The following is a 20,047-nucleotide window of genomic DNA, read 5'->3' as shown; positions in this document are numbered from 1 at the left end:
TTCAAACACACTTGACTGGTCATTGATCTCTTGTTATTCTTTGTCAAAGATCTTCACAAATCATAAGATGTCTTCCGACACAATCGATGAGGCATACGATGTCCTCATTATCGGCGCTGGAATGTCTGGGATCTGCGCCCTCCACAACATCAGAACCAAATTTCCAAATTGGCGCGTCCGTGTTCTAGACTCAGCACCGTCAGTAGGCGGTACTTGGTATTGGAATAGATATCCTGGTGCCCGTTTTGACTCTGAGACACTCTCATATACTTTCTCCTTTGAGAAGAAGATACTCGAAGAATGGCAATGGAAAGAACGCTTCTCGGCACAACCAGACACGCTCGCCTACATCAACTTTGTCGCCGACCGTCTTGACTTGCGCCGAGATATCCAGCTCAACACCCGTGTCGTCTCTGCCCGCTGGTCTGATGATGTATCCCGTCGATGGATCATGGTCGACGAGACTGGCCGCTCATACTCAGCCAGGTTCTTCGTTTCATGCCTCGGTTTCCTCTCAAATCCCACTTTACCTGCCATTCCAGGCATCCAGGATTTTGAGGGCCAAGCCTTCCATACTTCGCGGTGGCCAACCGATATCAGCCACCGCGATATGGTCGCCGGCAAGCGCGTGGGAATCATCGGCACTGGTGCAACAGGAATCCAGACCATCACTGCCCTCGCCAAGATCCCTGAGCTTAAGTCTTTGACCGTCTTTCAGAAGCAAGCTATGTGGTCTGCACCTCTTCGTAATACACCTATCGAAGACATGACTCAAGAGCGAAAGAAATATCCCGAAGTGTTCAAGTTGCGTGGCGAGTCCCCAACCGGCTTCATTCACTCGCCTGACAAGCGCAAATCTAGCGAGGCCACCCCTGAAGAACGCCTTGAGCTTTGGGAAAAGCTTTATAATAAGCCCGGCATGGGCAAGTGGCTGAGTACCTTTTCTGATACTTATACAAACCGCGAGGCCAATGACCTGTACTCAGCCTTTATGGCTGACAAGATCCGGGCCCGAGTTAATGACCCAGAGGTCGCTGAGAAGCTCGTTCCTAAGGATCATGGTTTCGGCCTTGCCCGTGTGCCTCTCGAGAGCGGCTACTACGAGGTTTATAACCAGACAAATATCCATCTTGCCGATATTAGTGTCAATGGTATTGAGAGAATTACTCCCACTGGCATTACCCTGGAGGACGGCACCAAGTATGAGCTTGATGTGCTTATTTATGCTACTGGGTTCAATGCTATTACAGGTGCATTTGTCAATATTGACTTCCGTGGTAAGGACGGTATCCCGCTCATGGCTCGCAGTGGTGAGGCAGAGGCCGACCGTGCTGCCTGGCTTGACTTCATGCCCCAAACATATCTTGGCATGACCGTACCCAAGTTTCCCAACATGTTCATGGTACTTGGACCTCACCAGCCTTTCGGTAATGCTACCCCAAATATTGAGCATGCGGTCAAAGTCGTTACCAGTATGCTTGAAACGTGTTACGAGAGAGGTATTACCTATGTCGAGGCCACCGAGGAGGCTGCGGACTACTGGAACGACCACGTCCTGAAGGGGAGCGAGGGTGCTCTTCTGAACGAGGTTGACAGCTGGATGACTGGTATCAACAGAAATGCCGGCAGGACCAAGCGAGGTGTCGTTCGATATGCTGGAAGTGCATTAGAGTATCGAAGGCAATGTGCAATGGCTAAAGAGAATGGATGGGATGGTCTTGTCATGCTTAAAGACGACCAGACCGCAAAGCAAACAGCTAGCTCAAGCGGAGTTCTGGCCAAGTTGTAGGCTTAGATCACCGTGTATTTTTTCAAGACTAATAAAGCTGATGTTTCTGTTTAACGTGCAGAGACTTGTTGTGCCTTTTGTGGTGATAATCAATTATTATGAACTCGATTTCGGCTCTTCAGCAGGAAGTGGCACATCAAACTTTCCACCACTTCTAAAAACCCAGCTCAGGGAAAGTATTGACAGCCTCGAGACTCAACAAAAGGCAACAAAGGGATTTATTCAGTGCCAGCGAGGCTAAATTAATATTAGCGAAATCTGCTAAGACTGCTAAACAACGACTTCGTTCAAATGGATGGTTCGTCAATTCTCTATTCAGTCAATGCACAAAGCTCAACGATGTATATGGCTATCTTGTATTTGATAAGAACAATTCAAGGCCGTCAGCTATATGGGTCAGATCTTATGTACATGAATCAAGACGAATCAGGGGAAATAAGCCACGGGATAGGGTCATCATTCTCAAATTCACGGGCCAGTGACAGTATGTCTTCCAATCCAACTTGAGAAACAGAAAAATCCCACAGACCAGTACCCAGGCCCATATCGTCTGAACAATTACCCACCTGCGCCAACTCTTCCTGGCCCTCTGCATAGTCATGGAAAGCGCTTGCTCGTCCGCCCCAGGACCTGTGAGGTGTTGATGGATATAAACTAGAGGCTTGTCCTAGTAGATAGCCGTGGTCATTGTTCGAATCCTCAGTTCGATAAGGGGCCAAAAGTGTATCAAGATGCTCCAGTTCGGCCTTGCGAAGCCCAACGGCTACGCTTCCCTTACACAGCAACGCTTCGAAAATCACAGTCACTGATTGGCGCCATCCAGACTGCTGCATGTGTGATGGCAGAAATGTTGAGAGTATCGAGAGCAATGTGGCAGCAGAGAACGCGTATTCGAGATGGGAGGGTAAGAAGGCTTCTATGACCAATTATTAACAAACTCAAGCTCGGTAGTAAACGCCACCAAAACAATTCCAGAACTAATCATACCTATAATGTCCATTTGAGCGAGGTCATCCAGCGCCGAAAGTATTGTTGCTGCTGATTGCCCGGACTTCTCAATAAGGGTAGCACCAGGTCCCGTCACCCACTGGGGTTCTACACCTGGGCTGAAGTTTCGTGTAAGTAGCCATATCACAAGCGGCCGGGTCGCTAGAACTATGCACTAAGCAATTGAACATTTGGTTAATTAACGATGTCTTGAAAACAGGGTTCTTGTTGTCCGAAAACTTACATGGTGGTATGATAAATTCACGTTGATGAACATCTGCGGCGGTTCACCACCACTAGTCCTATAGAAAGAGATGATTTGATCAATGTCTCGAGACAATTCTGCAAGGCGGTGAAGATTTGATGTAGTATCCCGCACAAAATCTGATACCGACTCTTGATCAAAGCTGTAACTACCTAAAGCTGTGTTAACATCAGATGAAGAGTTATTAAAGGAATTAGCAAAAGTTCCATACAGCTAGTTATAGTCAAGACGAGTCGTGATAGACGAACTCGCAGACTAAGCGCTTTTTCTAAATGATCAGAGGACAGTAAATCTGGAGTTGGGGTAGTAATGTAGTCTTGCGACAACGTTGAAGGACACCCTAACCCCGCGGAGATCTCTTGGTCGAGCACATAGATACCCCACCAGGTACTACTAAATTCAGATATCAATTTGGGGCCAACAGCCTTGGGCATCCGGCGATGAAGACCATCATGTAGCGCGAGGCGAAATGCTTGGCCAATCTGCAAGTACGGCAGGTCACAAAGTCAGTCTTCCGAATAGTTATTAGAAAGAATTTCTCCACTGACATATTGGTACGCTGATGAACGCATGTCAACAGCGTGGAGATACAGTGCTGACAAAGCCAAAACTCTCATAGCCAACAGCGCTGGGCGTTTATTTTGAAGAACTGCCATATCCGGTAGTAGTGCTAAAGCCCGCGCAGCAAGGTATGATCCGTTAAGACTCTTATTTGAGCGAGAGGTACTGCCATAGCCAGATGTAAGTGCTTTGCCCAAAGCGAGTATCAGCAGGTACTCGATAAACCACAAACGATGTTCTTGCGAAGTTGCTAACGGGTTCTTGTGAAACAGATCAAATGTTTCAAGGAAGCTAGATTCGTCAATGATGCAAGATAGCTCCCCTAGTCGAAACTTGACTGTGTTATACAAAAAGAGAGCATGATCCATAGGGGGCAAACGTAACAAGTCATCAGCATCCACTTCTAGTTTTGATTGCCATTGTAAGATGAAAGCCGTTCCATCCAAATTCAACGGAACTAAAGGTGTATCGGGACTGTCGACAGCATTCTCGAGTATAGTGAACACCCGTCGACAGAAGGTCCATGTTGAAGTTGGACCAAGAAATACTGTAAGAGATGAGAGTACATTGTCAGCGGAAATAATTAATTTCCAGGTTCAGGAAATAAAAGATGGTTTAGATTGGTAATTTGAACTTACAGAAAAGCGACGATTGGGAATCATGGACAATACCAAATTCACTGCCGAAGAGGCTATTTCTGGGACGTTGACGTTGATCTCTGTCCAGAGAGTCATCATCAGCAGAGCGGCTGGGGGCCGTGGGCGCAATTGATGAGGTGACACGTGTAATTGAAGAAGTGACGGGTTGTGCCACATTTCTCAAGGTAATTGGCTGCTGTTCTGTTAAGTCGAATTAGCTACAGCCAATGTTGTCTATGCTAGGTTGTCCATGCTAGAAATTGTCAAAGTCTGAGCTTGTGGTTAGAACTTACCTGATTGAGTCTTATTGTATGTGATGCTAGCTTGCGCAGACGGCAACAGAGGGGAGGAGTGTATTCTCGTTGTTGTTGGAGGTAACGTCCTCGTACTGTTGTTAGTCTCGGAGACGATGGGTGAGGCCGAATTTGCGACGGTGATTTGTGCCTCAACACATGGGGACTGTGGAATCTCCACCTGTCTTTGAGGTGATGTAGCACGAGCTTGCGTGGGCTCAGATGAACGTTCGGCCGAGGGGCCGTGTTCTTTCTCGAACAACCGTTGCTGCAAGTCGTGTAGATATCGCTCGGAGACAGATACAAAGTCCTTGTCGGAAGCGAATATACATTCGTCGCCCCGCCGTGCACATCGTTGGCACGGTTCACCCCCCGAACATCTTACTTTCGCACGCCGACAACCCTTGCATCTGTAAATACCGGCCACGGAGTTTAGTGAACGGAAAATGCTTTCATTAGATTGCTTGTAGGACTTACGCACGGGATCGGCGATGGGGACGTGGTGTTGATTCCGGGGCTCTTTCTGAATCCATGGCTGTAGCGGAAAGCGGTGTCAACGCCGAAAGTGATTGAGGGACGGATTTAGACAAGTCGTACGTCTCAAGTCTTAAGTGTGTCGGTAAACAAGAATAGGAATCCGACGTCAATGGCGGACTTGCTGCCGAATCGCTTATGTCCAGCGATTCGTGCGGGGTAGGTATAGCGTCGGCCTTGATTCCGTTTGCGCTAAATTCTATCTAGACTAACTCACCGCTTTGCTGTATACCCCTCCACCCTGTACACCTTTTCTCACCTTAGAGCACTTTTTTATATCTTTTATTTTAAATATAAGATAAAATAGCTATAAGATTAATTTCTTAATAAAAGTATTTATTAGCTTTTAAATATTCTTATATAGCTTTTAAATACTTTATAAAAATTTTATAGAATTATATATATATTTTTAAAGTAATAAGATTTTACTTTTTTATAGATTTAATTTTATATATAAGTATAAATACTTAATTAAGCTAGATAAAATTATATAGTATTTTCTTATATTATATATAGCTATAAAAGACTATAACATTTAAAAGAGAATTTAAAAGTATATATTATTAAGCTATATATTATTATATTTATTATTATTAAATTATTATATATACTTTAAATTATATAATTTTATTTAATAATAATATATATTTTCGTTTATTTTTATTATTTAGCTTAAGTATTATAATACTTTATATAAAATATTTAATTTTTTTATATAAGTTTAAAATAATATAAAGTTAAAAATATAAAATATTTAATTATTTTATTATTAAAATTAAGCTTATATTTTATATAAGCTTATATATTATATAAGCTTATATATTATATATAAATAAAACTTAAGCTTATATATAAGAAATATAAATAGTTTTATAGTATTTATTATTATTAATTTTATATTAATATATTTTTAATATATTTTAAATTATTAATATAAATATAAAATTTATAAAAGTTTTTAAAATATAATATAAAATTAAATAAAAATATATAAAATAATTCTTAATTATATTAATATACTTTAAGCTTTAAATATATTTATATATATTTTTATTATTATAAAATATATAAATATAATAAATTAAATAACTTTAAAGAATAAATTATATTTTTATTTATTATATACTACTTTATATTTTAATTATATAACCTTTAAAGCTATATAAAGTTAATATTTAACTTATATATATCTTATATATAATTTAAATTAAATTATAAGAATATTATATAATATTAATAATGTTTATAAATATTTATTTATAATTTATATAGAAAAATAAAAAAATCTTTTATTTACTTTTTAAAAGCTATATAAAATAGTATATAGCTTATTAATAAAACTTAAAATATTATTTTTATAAAATTAAATACTTAAAGTATATTATATTTATATTAATTTATTATTAATATAGCTATATAAGCCTTTTAAAGTTAATTTAAAGTAAGACTTTTTTATATAGAAGGTATACAGGGTAGAGGGGTATATAGTAAAGCAGTAAGTTAGTCTAGTATAGTTAGTCGGGCGGCTGAGATTAATAGTGTCTTTACTACGGTAAACTCTATATTTCGCTTTTCAAGACTGTGAGGCAAATACCTTCTTCCCTATATACATTATGTTTAAGCACTAACCTACTTCATGGCAGCTAGTATGGCCTCAGACCTCGAAGTGTATTATTTTGAACAGACTGAGTTCGTACCGAACAGCCGACTCCCTCTCCTCGTCTACAGAAATGTTCTTCCCCAGCCTTTAAGCGAGAAGTCCGCCAAGGTATTCCTCGAAAACAATCAGTGGTTCAAAGGGGTAAGTCTTGGTATATTTCACGACAGAGCTCTTGTTTACTACTGTATTGCTGACTCCCTTGACAGGGTGCTTGGGGGCCTGTCCCACGCCATCACTTTCATCCTAACACTCATGAATGCTACGGTTTGTATTCTACAGGCCGAGAGTCAGACCATGCCCTAGATAAATAAGCATTGACAACTAGCAGCCGTGACTCGTGGCTCGTCAACGCTACTCTTTGGCGTTGGACCATCCGAGGACACCGAATTGGGCAGAAAAGTGCACGTTGCATCTGGAGACGTCGTCATTATCCCGGCAGGTGTCTCGCATTGCTCCACGGACTTTCAGGATGATTACATGTACCTAGGAGTGTATCCAAAAGTAACACAATATTCCCATGTTTGCATTACATCTGAAGCAGAATATGGACTGACTCTGGTATGTAGGATTCGCCCAAGTGGAAGAACGAATACTGTCGGGATGCAGATAGATGCGAACTTCTTCGCGACGAGGCCGAAGCCGTGGTAGTCCCAGAATGGGATCCAGTGAAGGGACATCATGGGCCCCTTCATCAGATCTGGTCTACAGTAGCGCGGGAGGGATCATCTAGCGGTTCGGTAATTAGAGCCGTCCATTGTAACTACCATGCCCGTCGCTGTAAGCTGCAGTTTGGCGATTACAGCTACTTGCCACCACTCAGATAACATAACGCAGCCGGACGCTTCTGAATCTCGTCTTGAATGGGGTGTCATGCAGCAACAGAGAGAACAGTTGGGTAGAGAGCTTACGTGCCATTGTGAATTTTATCAGTACCCAGTCAAAAAGACAGAATGGGAGATTGTGTATCGTCAATGGCTCAGAATACCCTCCTTGCTCCCCTCTAGACTCTTTCTCTTCCTCCTACTAGCATTGATAACCTCTTGTTCATTGTTTTTGCTAGCGTTACAAGGGTGAAGTTAGGTCGGCAGCTACGCGTAGAGATAGTTCATAATAAAATACAGACGTTAAAGTGACATCCTCCCCATCGATACATATGCATCACTGCACAAGCCATGCGTGGAATAAAAGGCCATGGTTATGTCGGTGTAAAGCCTATTACCATATGCAGTTTAACAAAGTGCCTAGTATCAATGATTCAACCAATAAATTGAATGAGTTCGGTCCTAAGAGTCTAGACTTACAGTTGCCTCTCCCGTCTTAATAATATCAACCCAAGAGCTGCCATTCGTTCTCTGTGGAATAGTAAGCCTCTCTGCAGTATAAGCTGAATGCTATTGGCAATAGGATGCTGACATTATTTTCGCATTTCCTGATATCTTATTGGCTCGTTTGTTGACCAATCCACTTCTCTTTTCTGGGATAAAAATCTGACCACTCATGTATGCCAGCCCAGACCCAACTCTACGCGAAGAGAATGCGTTAGTTTCGGGTTTGCGCGAATCCAATTGGCATATCAATCTAGTAATCTTGCTGACTATCACACGACGCTCATTATCGAGATGAAACGGGGTTTAACCTTGCAACTTGAATCTATAATCAGCTTACGTGAGGTATCTCTACTAACTATCGATCTTGGCGACATGGCTGAACTCCAGGATAGTGTTAGGTATCGTGAGATTCTAGAACATAGATAACAAAATTCCAGTCAGAGGTAGTATTTGCAAATGCTGCCACGTCACGGAAGTCCCACTGGAATATGACCTTATCGTAAGTTTGACATTCTCGAGCAAGGAAGATGTTATGTCACAGGGACGTGTCAAAAGTATAAGAAGGGAATGATTTCCTCTCAAACAGATACACATCACAACCGCTATCCGCTTCTTCAATATAGCTTCCTGCACAACAATCAGAAACTAGCAACCATCAATCTACGCAATCCTCACCCGATAAATCTTGCCCAACATGCGCTTCTTTACAACGTCTCTTTTTCTTCCCCTCCTCCCTGTAGCTTTGGGCTGGGGCTTTACCACGGCAAAGTTCAACCGCCGCGAAGCCTTTGAGCTGAAGGAGCGCAAGGACTCGGCCAGCGGGTGGATCGTCCCGGCCAACGTCACTGTTGAGGATTGGGACAATGCCGTTCCTGGAGAGGGCTGGATTCCGGCTGATGAGTACATGAGGAGAATGGGTATCACCCCCCTCGAGGAACTCGAAGACGTCTCCACTCTTGATGAACAAGACATCGAGACTCTTCCATTGCCACTCGGCGAGAGGGGAGAACTTTTGGAGCGTGCTGGCGGCACCAGAGTTAACATCGGCAGGACGCTCACCGACTATGGCTGTGCGGCATCCATCCGCAAGCCAATCGAGGAATCTCTCAACATGATCTGCAGCAATGGGTTTTGCGACCAAAGTGTCACCTACGTCCGTACGATTGACTGGCTCAACAATGGCTTTGGTGCTGGGATGTCTCGAAAGCAGTTGCGAGTCGACATCAAGGGAAACTACAGAGGGCCTCAGACCAAGGGACACTTTATCGAGGCCGCTAAGCGGATCGTCAATCCCGACAGTGTCAGCCATGCTAGGCGCTCCCTGAAGGTCGACACCACAACATGCAGGAACTATGGTATCTGCAAAATTGTTACGTGCGATATGTCAAAGTTCGCCAACTTCATTTCTATCTCCAAGCTTGACAACTTCGACACATACATCTCCATCGACATGAATATCAAGATGCACGAGACTAACAGTAAGTATCATTCTACCGCACGCCGACTATATAAGTCCTGCGTTGGTGTCATGCATGATAGATACTAATACAGTTGGAAAGATCATTGTATCGCCCTCAGCGTCATGACGGCTATTGCACGCGCCATCTCTGGACTAGCAGGAGGGTTCTTTGGTCTTGCCACGGCATTCACTCCTGGGTGCAACTAATTTTCGGTTTGAGGACAAGAAGGGATATATATAGCGTTGGGAGGAACTCACAGATGAACTGGTTGGTTTGTTGACGGATAAAGATATTTCCATATAAATGTGTATAATACCCTAGGGATTGCCTGTGAATTCTCAGTCCATTTCCCCTAGATGTTATACCTTTGAAAATCTTGAATCAGGCTATCAAGCACATGTGCTAGCTCTTCACGACGTGAAACCATCGGACTGTGACCTGATCCTTCCAGCACACGAGTTATCCACTTATCGCTCCCTCCGTCTGAGTAATCATGTTCTCCTGATCCACAATATATACACGACGTCTCTTGATCAGATTTCATAAGAAGTGGGACGTCGGGAGTATAATGTCATTGCTCTAATGACAGATGCATTGATTTTTTATGTCGTTTCCAATTATGCTTCCTTTTCAACGTTTCAGTGCAAAAGGTACATTGAAATGGGTGGCATTTCGGTGAAAGAGTTATCGTCTCAATCTTCTTGTGGGTTCGAGCCTGCGTTCTTCTCCGCTTGCTAATCTTACTACAAACTCAGAAGGTATAGACGATGAAAGGGACTTCTGGGAGTATGTAGAACCTCGCGAGGTCGAGGGGACTTATTACAATTTTGTGCCTCAAGTCTTGGATCTTGAAACTGTCGATATATGGTATAAAACCGACAATGGCGAGTCTTTTCGTCTAACAAGAAGGCTTATTGCAGAGGGGGGGTTACTTGTTGGTGGAAGCTCTGGGTCAACAACGGCAGCCTTGCTCCATGCCAATAAGGACTATGCCTTCCATGAAGGTGACACAGTAGTCGTCATCTTGCCTAATAGTATTCGAAGCTATCTATCCAAATTTGCTGACGATGATTGGTTGACAGCCAGCGACCTCCTGCCACCCGATGACAGCTATCGTCCCTCAAAATAGTTCATAAGTGATGGATCACTGTATGGTGCATTTGCTGAACACACAATCCGCTCTCTGAGGCTCAAACCAGTCATTTCAATCGAGGCTACCACACCATGCAAGGAAGTCATCGAAACTATGCGGGAGAAGGGCTTCGATCAGCTTCCCGTCGTATCAGGCAAGAAGCTAGTTGGACTGGTCACACTTGGCAACATGCTTAGCCGCTTGGCCTCGGGACGGGACGGGCCTAGAAGCCAGGTTTCAGAGGTAGCGTTTGACTTCACTCGCATGGATGAAATTGTCACCGATGCATCTCACTATTCACCAGAGACTAGCGGCCGGAAGAGAAAGTTTATTGGGATTACTATGGATACATCCCTAAATGATTTGAACAGGTTCTTTAGGTGGAATAGCGTGGCTATCGTTACCGAAACGACAGCTCGACCTCAGTCTCTGCCAAAGCCAATCGCGGTAGTCACCAAAGTCGATGTTCTTACCTGGTTGACTCAACAGTGACAGGCCAGCGACGAGCAGGGACGATTCTTCAACAATATCCTTGTCATGATGTTTTTAGCATTAGAATGGTTGGTATTTGACTTAGAGAGGAAATATTCAAGCGGAGATAGAGTTTACTGCATAATTCTTCAACGACAGCATGCACAAGTAGGTAGCGTCTGGCCACTCTAGCTTAACCACCACAATGGATAATATTAACTCAAGATTTAGTATAATAGTTAGAGAAGAATAGTCGTTTATATACTTCTATCTAGATTAATTCATATAGGAAATAGCAGACCGTGTTTCGTAGCCATTGTTTGCGTCAAATGGGCTCAGCTGGTCTCAATTGCACTTTGGCCATCCTTTGTTCGTGAAAACGCGGCTGGGAATGGCTGAGTACAAGCATCATATCTAAGAATAGATTAGCGCGGTAATCAAACATTTTCAGCAGCATTCGTCACGTTATCACAATCCACGTTGGGTTGGCGGTAACCGGTAAGCCATCTTGATTCAGCCTCAGAGACGGCGCCAATATCATTGGACCAACAAGGCAAATGTCTTACTTTTTTCTGCTGTACCACCAACAACAAAAGCCACAAAGTTTCAGGCTCTGAAAAGTCCAGGTATTAATCTATTCCGGGCCCCAAAAGAGTGGCTAAATTGTCATCTACCTGAACTTCCTTCTTTGCTTAACTCATATTCACTTTTATCTTAGGACGTACGTCGAGTTCCTTCCCGAACTTATGATCGAAGTATATCACCACCATCACGAATATCATTCACCTGGCACCAATGTTCAAATTTAATTTCTCTCAAATCACAGGATGGAGACGAATGGCCGCTTTTCTGACGATTTCGGTATTTGTCCTCACCTGCATTCTTGTAGCGACACTCATCACATCGCTCTATGGAATTTACGACGATGCCATATCTATTCGAAACGACACTGTAATCTGGGAGGCCAAATGCGACAGCACAGAGAAAGCCAATCTTTGGTTACATCTTGCAATCAACATAATATCTACTGGTATCCTCGCCTCATCCAACTTCTTCATGCAAGTTCTAGTCGCACCTACCCGAAAGGAAGTAGACAAAGCCCACCAGAAAGGCTACTGGGTGGAAATTGGAGTACATTCATTACGAAATTTCTTTTTTCTGCCTCGCCATAAGAATCTGCTATGGTTACTGTTTTCGATAACGTCTGTACCGCTCCATCTCATCTTTAACGGCTGCATTCTTGAATCAAGAGCCTCCAATGCCTTTTGGGTTCTTGTCGCATCAGAAGCATTCTTGGAAGGTGCTCCATGGTCTGTCGAAAACACGGGGAACAATCAAAACTCCATTTTAGCTACTATCGCTCAGATTCAAAACGACGTGTTGGAGGGGCATGTCAACTGGGACAATATTAGCTGGTCAGAATGTATGAATCGCTACAATTCTCCAGACATCATGATGTACGAACATCGCCACGTCATCATGGTAGATACATCAACCACTGGGTGGAAGATCAGCTATACTCAGAATACAACTGGCTCTTACGACGAGGAAACATCATCCTCCCTCTGGGAATTGACGACATTCATCCATGTCGATTCTACGGCCAAGTCAAATTTGAGTGAAGTGCCCTGGCTGGGGCCCTGGGAAGCAGATTCGTATGTATTCGATTATGAAACTTAACCAGATATTCACAGTGGAATCCAACCAAAGTACTGGAAAGCACTTGACTCTTGGGACGGAGTTATAACACCACAAGCCAGGATCAACTACTGCCTGTCAGAGAAGTCTGAGGCAGCTTGTGGTTTGCTTATCTCAAACCGCCTCTTGTTGATTGTCTGCGTTATGTGTAGCCTGAAGTTGATCCTCTGCGTCGTTACCTTGTTTAAGGTACTACGAAAAGAAGGCGAGCCTTTGTTGACTCCTGGAGACGCCGTCGCCTCATTCATCACCAAGCCTGGAGAAGATACAGAAGACATGTGCAACCTAAGCTCTCGGGATCTTACAATGTATGACACAAGTTGGTGGGCCGAATCCGACGTGGGCTATTCAAAGCTTGGGAGATCAAAGCCTTGGATTGTTGAAAGAGGTAGGGTTGGTGAAAGTATTACAAGAACTATTTGGTGTCTTTCATACTTGCCAATAGTAACTTCTCTTGCATTTGCCGGGTTCTTATTCGTTCAAGCCATTCAAGAACAGCCCCTGTGAGTATCTTATACGCATTCCACTACGCATCGCAACAGTCGTTACTAACTTCGAATCTGCAGTCAAGGGTCTCGGTTCGAGCATGATCCTATGCACCAGCCAGTTAAGTTGGGCGCAATAACAACGACCTCATTACTAGGTCTCACTACCATTGCCAATATCCCTCAGCTCCTGCTGTCGATATGTTATATGGCGTTAAACGGACTTGTCACCAGAATGATGGCTGAGTTCGAATGGTCTCAATATAGTACAAGATTTCGTTCGCTTCGAGTCACAAGCCCATCAGGTCAACAACGTTCTACATATCGGCTTCAACTTCCCTACCGGTGGTCGATTCCAATCCTTTTAATCAGTGTTTTACTCCACTGGGTATATTCTAACTGCATATATGTCAGTAACTACAACTGTAAGCAGGCCGTACTCTGAAGATACGGACCACATATATTGACCATTGCAGATTACGATTCCAATCTACCATACGACCTTGTTGGAACTAGTCGTGGTCTGAAGCATTCCACTTTGGCAATATTAATTGCTCTTGTCCTATCGTCGATAATTGCAGCCGTCCCCTTGATTCTTTCACAAATCAGGTTGCCGGGAAACATCACTCTCGGGGGTAGTAACTCCAAAGTCATCTCTGCTGCCTGTCACTGTACGCCACGTAGCTCAAGTAGCTCAGCCGAAATGAGTCTCGGTTTATTTGAGCCGACTTCGTTGATAGGCAGGATTTGCGAAGATAAAGAGAATCTTTTACGCGACGACGATCCTGTTGATGCTAAGAATCCAATTGGCCAGGAAATTCTACATGGAATGTCGTTGCAGAAGTTGAAATGGGGGGACATTGCCGAGGCTCTTCATGACGACGGTGTCGGTCACTTGGGGTTTGGGACAGAAGACCAAGAGGTCACAGCTCCGGTTGAAGGGAGACTATATAACTAGTAATTGTTAGACAATAGAACTTTATATGGCTGATGTACAGATTGACTACTGTTTCGCTAGTACTGTTGTCGAAGGCGCTTTATGTAATTTTCTCGATCCGCCAAGACGGCCACCTTGCTCATTGCTGAATTGTCTTTGTATAGCCGGAATGTGAAGCGAGTGACTCTAGTGAGAGTCATGTGATAGAGTAGGTACAGTACAAATGAGTGAAACATTACCGTGAAAAGGGTTTTTATATGGTTCTACCCTGCTCGGATGTTGTCGTAAATATGGCGTCAATTCGGTACCTACTTCTACACCCATGGATGTTGGATGTGCTAAAAGGGGAAAGGAGAGAGAAGTGGGGAGGATACGAAGGACAAATTTGGGTCCGCCGTGATTATTTAAAGAGATACTACAGCATGTTGGCGGTAGCTAAATCATTTTCGACATCGGACTCTATGATGCTATCACCACTGCTAGTAACTCACGACACGTCTTTTGTACCAGATGAACGGCACGCCCTTATAGATATCAATCCTCGTGGATTTCTAATACGGCATCCTCCAAATCCCCATAAACTAAATGATACCATTACTCCGGATGACCTACTCTTCCAGACAATCCAAACGTGAGCAGCGGTTGTAGACCCTCTGAAATGGACTCTCGTTGTTGATGGATTGGTTAAAAATCCCTTCTCCCTTTCGCTGGATCAGCCCAAGCGATTCCCCCAGGAATCTGTCACCTCATTTCACGAATATTATGGTAGCCCAATCAAACTTCCAGTGGAAGCAGTATGGCGGGTAGGTAATGTTATCTGGACTGGCGCCCCGCTTGCATCACCTCTCTCCGAACCTCGTTTTGTGTGGTCTGATGGACTCGATCACGGAACATTTGCTAGTGTCACGGCGGATCGCTACCAAAAAGGCCTACAATTAGATAAAGCTCAGAGCCCGGAAGTCTTGATAGCTTACAAGATGAATGGAGAAGCCTTGACGAAGGAGTGGGGCGGCCCGGTTAGAATCGTTATTCCTGGGTGGTTCGGCACTAACTCTACTAAATGGCTTTGTTGGTTAACGCTGGAGAAGAGGAGGGTCAAAGGACCATATACCACCACCTTGTATGTCTAACCTCCCTAGACGACCCTGAACTATATCACGCGACTCTAGTTGGTATACAGATCGAGTGTCAGCGCTTTGAAGAAGAAAAGCTCCTGCATATCGGTCAGGTTGTTGTAGACTTATTGGCTGCCCTGAAAAGCAAAGTTTAGAGCCAGGGGGCCGCTACTTGACAGTGGAAAATGCACACCTCTAGCTCGCTTGTATGGAAATAGGGTTGCATTGAAACTAGGACTCTTTTAACTCTCGTTTTTTAAAGAAAGGCATTGACACTACATGGCCGGAAGACGAGGGCCCTTATAGTACTTATGACCATGTAAGAACCAATTCACAGCCGCAAAAATAGCCATAACACCTACTACCGCGCTTTTGTAATCTACTCGACCTATTAGTCCTCTCGTTACCTCTTGATGTAATGGGGATATAGCAGAACTTACTCATGGTTCCTCCTGTGACCGGCAGCTCAACAGGGAAACAGTACATGATAGTAATAAGCGGCGCAAAGAGCACAGTGATCAGATTAGCAACCCATCCAAAAGCACCAAGTTTAAAGGCTCGAGATTGGGGAAGGACACCCTCAGTTCTGCGGTGCCAAAGCAGTAAAGCAGCCGGCATGGCGAAACTACACTGCTGCAAGAGGAGGCCGGAGCCGATAAATGCATTGAAAGCGGAGGTCGATCCCAGATAGATACAGCCAATGATGAAGATCACGGCCGAGTTAGCAACAAGGGCCCAAACAGGAACCTGTAGACTCGGGTGAACTTGACCAAAGAAGCTGGATCCAAGGAGTGCATTGTCTCGTGCGAAGGACCAGGTGAAACGCGAGCTACACTCAACACATGCATTTAGAGCAAAGGAAGCAATACACAAGAGGATAGAGATGAATACAGTTGCTGCAGCTTCAGATCACGTAGCCTGATACCAAATCTCGTAGATCGGAACACTGGGAACTCAGGCTTAGCATACGTAATGAATATGAAGATGACTTTACATACCCTGTAGCGTTTTTGAGAACCTCATCAAAGTTGTTCAAACTGTACAGCATTGCCAACGTGAACGCGAAAGCAGTTGTGAACCCAATGACGATAGTGCTGATAAGGGATCGTGGAATAGTTTTCGCAGCACCGGTGACTTCTTCTGCTAGATGAACAGCTCCATCGATACCCGCAAACATAAAATTGGGGTTTGCCACTCCAGTCAGAAATACTACAGCATCTGACTTCCATCCAGTGTTGTTTATGAATGTCTTCCATACGAAGTCGGAGGACTGGTATGAGGATGTTCGACTGAGGCAAGTGACGATGATGACGAAAAACGAAGCGAGCGAGAATACAACTTCAGAAAAGAAGCTAGTCAGTGAGTGTTTCTGGGTAGAGTTGTGTGATGTAGTACTTACATCCGACATCGTGAACCCAATGAATTCTGCGCTGCAAGAAGATATTATGAACAAGTGCCAAGACGTTGACGGCTTGATAGAACAAAAAGTATTCCCACGTTGATGGCACGAGGTCTGGGTTGAAGAATATGCGCATAGCTTCGATGAACTGCCCTGGTTGGATAACTACTCCAGCAGTGATGGAAATCCAGCCGAAGAAGTTGAAAAATGCACAGGTATAGCTCTATATAGAATGGTCAGTAGTTGATATGGGCAATTGACTTGACGTACATTTACAAGAATTCGGTTCGCCTTGACCGGTGCCAGAATACTTGTCCAGTGGTATGGCCCACCAGCGGTTGGGTAAACACTCGAAAGCTCTGCCATAGTTAAAGCTGAGCATCCTAGACAGACGAGCACTACAAGCATGCCATAGATGACCGTGACGCTGCCGCCCTGTTCTATACCGATAACCATCGTGGCTGCCAGACCAACCCAACTATTGCAAATATTGAAGCCTACACAGAGAATTGCAAAATGACCGATGTCCTTCTTCATTTGTGATTAGCGGCCGAGCTGATCGAGAACGATGTCGTTGCTGATTTCGCCGATCTGGTCTTCATGGTCACCTTGTAAAAGTTAGTTCAGTAATCTTTGTAAAAAAGATCTAAAAAGACTTACCACTCCGGCCATGGCTCTCAAGGTCCAAGGACTTTTTCGTGTCTATCGTTTCAAGATAAGTATGACGACGTGGTGGAGTGTAACGCCTTCACCTACCATGCTCTTTGACTGATGTTTCTTATGCTGTGCACTTCGTACTGAAAGAGAAAAGAGTAGTTGAATGTAAGCTATAATATCAAGCTGCATTGGGATTATTTATAACAGTGGTCTTATTGCCTTGTTTTATATAAAGCCTGGTCTGAATCGATAGCAAACATTCTAACAACTACTGATAGGTAATTTGGTCGGAATTCTTAACCCCATGGGGAAACTCAGATGAGGACTTTATCACCCTTGATAGCAGATCGCCACAGGTCCGAAAATTGCAATCAAACGAGGGTAATCCTGGTCTGCCCCAGACTCAAAGCGCAAAGCATATCGTTTTGGCTCGGCCTTTGCGAACTGAAAGAAGAATACGCGATTGGATTGAAAGGGAAAAATTAACTGATACACTAGTCTGCAGTTTTACCACATTAGCTGCTTAACTTATTTTATCACTATGCACCTCAACATCTCCTCTTTTCCGGCATGTCGGCACTCAATACAAACCTAGACACGATAAACATGACTCCGTACCTGCGGTTGTCAGGGCCTGGAATACGCCGCATGATAATGGTCCTCATTTAAGTTGCCCTTTTAGGCTTAAGTAGGCTAACTACCATTGGCCCATGGTCTCATTTGAGTAGACATATTAGGATAAGACTACTTTTCCCCGCGTGATCAGAAGTGGAGAGAGCCCGTACCCACGTCACAATGAAGGAACGGGGCAATGGACTTTGACGTCTGTTAGCAACCAGTAACTCATATTTCGCTCAGAATACTGCTGTAAAACTAACTGGTATGAATTTGGGATGAGGCTTTTACTACCCTAGTTGGACTTTTCCAGTGGGGAGGGTATTGGCTATAGTCCTGGAAGGCAAAATGAGAGCAATCGTTAGCCCTAGGTACTATTAAGGCCATGGCTCCTAGTCAGAAGCAACACCACGTTGTCAAATCAGACTTGCTTTGCTGTTATACTCCGTGCTCCAAGAGCTTCAAGATTCGACTGCCATCTTCTACTTTCAAGCAATATAGAGAACCACAATGTCTGGCGCGTTAGAAGGCATCTATGAGCCAGGTGTTGTCGACCCTGGCTACCCATCACCAAACGGCACTTCTCCATTCTGGCACTCCCAACCTCACCCACGAGCAAACCATCAATCAGAATGGCCCTCAGACATCATCGACGTGGTTATAATCGGCGCCGGTCTCTCGGGCATGAACCTCGTTCGAACCCTGTTGAAGAAACAGCCTGATATTCGCATCGTCCTCATCGACGCTCGATCTCTCTGTTCCGGCGCTACGGGCCGCAATGGTGGTCACTGCAAGACCATGACACCCGCTATGTGGATGGAGCGAAAACACTCTTTTGGGATTGAAGAGGCTGTGCGAATCTCGGCTTTTGAGCATGCGCATCTTGAAGTCATGGCTAATGCGATCTGCGAAGATGGCATTGACTGCGATCTTGTCCTGACGGAGGGCATCGAAGCTTATTACGATCAGAAAGACTTTGAAAAGGCCGTCGCAGCGCTAGAAGACATGCGCTCTCATGCACCGCATCTTGCTGAGAAGCATACAGTTCACACAGATGAGTCCTATCTTCGGGATGTTCTGAAGTTGTCCAAACGCGCTGTTGGTGCTATTTCCATCCCTGCTGCTTCCATGTGGCCCTACAAATGGATCACCGGTGTATTGGGGTCTCTTATTGATCAGAATAAGATCAATGTACAAACACATACACCAGTAACATCCATTCTTGACCGAGCTGAAGATGCATACGCAACTGTCAAAACTGCAAGGGGTGATATCCGAGCCAAGCATGTTGTTCACGCAACCAATGCCTGGCTTGGACGCCTCCTGCCTGAGCTTCGGCCATTCATCTCTCCCGTCAGAGGCAACATCCTGTCTTACGGTGCATCGGCTGATGGCAGTTCGAGTCTTAAGCTCTCGAGCGATTATTCACTCTGGCTGCGATACGGCGTCAAGGACTATGATTATCTTGTGCAACGCAAAGACGGTCGGGCTATCGTGGGAAGAGCTAACACGGGTCGTAAGGCCACGGGAGATGATAGCCAAACTGACCTGAGTCCATTGTCGCATCTTCGAGGTTTCGCCCACGAAGCAGTCAACGCACCTGACGCTAACGCAGCGACCAGAATTTCTCACGTTTGGTCTGGCATCTTGGGATTCTCGCAAGACGGTCTTCCATTCGCGGGTCGTTTACCATTCCCTGGGCGCAGTCACCAGTGGGTATGTGGTGGATATCATGCCACAGGGATGATTAAGGCATTTCTCACTTCTCAGATGGTCGCGGGGCTTATTGTAGGAGAAGAACCAGACGAGAGCTTTCCCAAGTCGATTCTTGCAACTGAGGAGAGACTTCGTCAGTTGAGAATCTCGTTGAAGGATAGAAAGCCTGCCGTGTTCAAGGCACGACTGTAGACAGATGAATAACTCATTCTGGTAGAGAATGAAAGCAAATATTCTTCTTAACAAATTAGACATGAAAAAGCAGGTGACGTTATCTTCAAACATACCTCGATAAGGTTCCGGTTTA

General features: G+C 44.3%; 7 protein-coding genes across 7 annotated transcripts; 5 read left to right on the top strand and 2 right to left on the bottom strand.

The window, feature by feature from the left end:
* Window positions 1–67: 67 nt before the first annotated feature.
* Window positions 68–1,789, top strand: FSST1_006810 (flavin-containing monooxygenase; the record flags this gene model as incomplete). Its single annotated transcript, XM_083236359.1, has 1 exon — window positions 68–1,789. One exon carries the CDS (start codon window positions 68–70, stop codon window positions 1,787–1,789), a length of 1,722 nt encoding a protein of 573 aa, XP_083082771.1.
* A 416-nt stretch (window positions 1,790–2,205) lies between these two features.
* On the bottom strand, window positions 2,206–5,066 carry FSST1_006809 (uncharacterized protein; the record flags this gene model as incomplete). The annotated part of the gene is made up of 8 exons (XM_083236358.1): window positions 2,206–2,705; window positions 2,777–2,951; window positions 3,021–3,193; window positions 3,253–3,523; window positions 3,590–4,149; window positions 4,241–4,441; window positions 4,534–4,943; window positions 5,011–5,066. 8 exons carry the CDS (start codon window positions 5,064–5,066, stop codon window positions 2,206–2,208), a joined length of 2,346 nt encoding a protein of 781 aa, XP_083082770.1.
* Window positions 5,067–8,749: 3,683 nt separating this feature from the next.
* On the top strand, window positions 8,750–9,721 carry FSST1_006808 (uncharacterized protein; the record flags this gene model as incomplete). Its single annotated transcript, XM_083236357.1, has 2 exons — window positions 8,750–9,533; window positions 9,615–9,721. The coding sequence occupies 2 exons, from the start codon at window positions 8,750–8,752 to the stop codon at window positions 9,719–9,721; spliced, it is 891 nt and encodes a 296-aa protein (XP_083082769.1).
* A 1,040-nt stretch (window positions 9,722–10,761) lies between these two features.
* FSST1_006807 (uncharacterized protein) lies at window positions 10,762–11,139 on the top strand (the record flags this gene model as incomplete). Its single annotated transcript, XM_083236356.1, has 1 exon — window positions 10,762–11,139. The coding sequence occupies one exon, from the start codon at window positions 10,762–10,764 to the stop codon at window positions 11,137–11,139; it is 378 nt and encodes a 125-aa protein (XP_083082768.1).
* A 774-nt stretch (window positions 11,140–11,913) lies between these two features.
* Window positions 11,914–14,259, top strand: FSST1_006806 (uncharacterized protein; the record flags this gene model as incomplete). The annotated part of the gene is made up of 5 exons (XM_083236355.1): window positions 11,914–12,773; window positions 12,813–13,204; window positions 13,262–13,319; window positions 13,383–13,726; window positions 13,778–14,259. 5 exons carry the CDS (start codon window positions 11,914–11,916, stop codon window positions 14,257–14,259), a joined length of 2,136 nt encoding a protein of 711 aa, XP_083082767.1.
* A 1,369-nt stretch (window positions 14,260–15,628) lies between these two features.
* On the bottom strand, window positions 15,629–17,289 carry FSST1_006805 (uncharacterized protein; the record flags this gene model as incomplete). Its single annotated transcript, XM_083236354.1, has 6 exons — window positions 15,629–15,732; window positions 15,794–16,182; window positions 16,279–16,299; window positions 16,352–16,691; window positions 16,753–16,975; window positions 17,029–17,289. 6 exons carry the CDS (start codon window positions 17,287–17,289, stop codon window positions 15,629–15,631), a joined length of 1,338 nt encoding a protein of 445 aa, XP_083082766.1.
* Window positions 17,290–18,534: 1,245 nt separating this feature from the next.
* Window positions 18,535–19,932, top strand: FSST1_006804 (FAD dependent oxidoreductase; the record flags this gene model as incomplete). Its single annotated transcript, XM_083236353.1, has 1 exon — window positions 18,535–19,932. One exon carries the CDS (start codon window positions 18,535–18,537, stop codon window positions 19,930–19,932), a length of 1,398 nt encoding a protein of 465 aa, XP_083082765.1.
* Window positions 19,933–20,047: the final 115 nt, after the last annotated feature.

Source organism: Fusarium sambucinum, chromosome II, assembly GCF_050947815.1.
Source record: "Fusarium sambucinum isolate potato_lamoka chromosome II, whole genome shotgun sequence".
Taxonomy (NCBI): Eukaryota; Fungi; Ascomycota; class Sordariomycetes; order Hypocreales; family Nectriaceae; genus Fusarium; species Fusarium sambucinum.
This window is presented reverse-complemented; position numbering and strand designations above follow the sequence as displayed.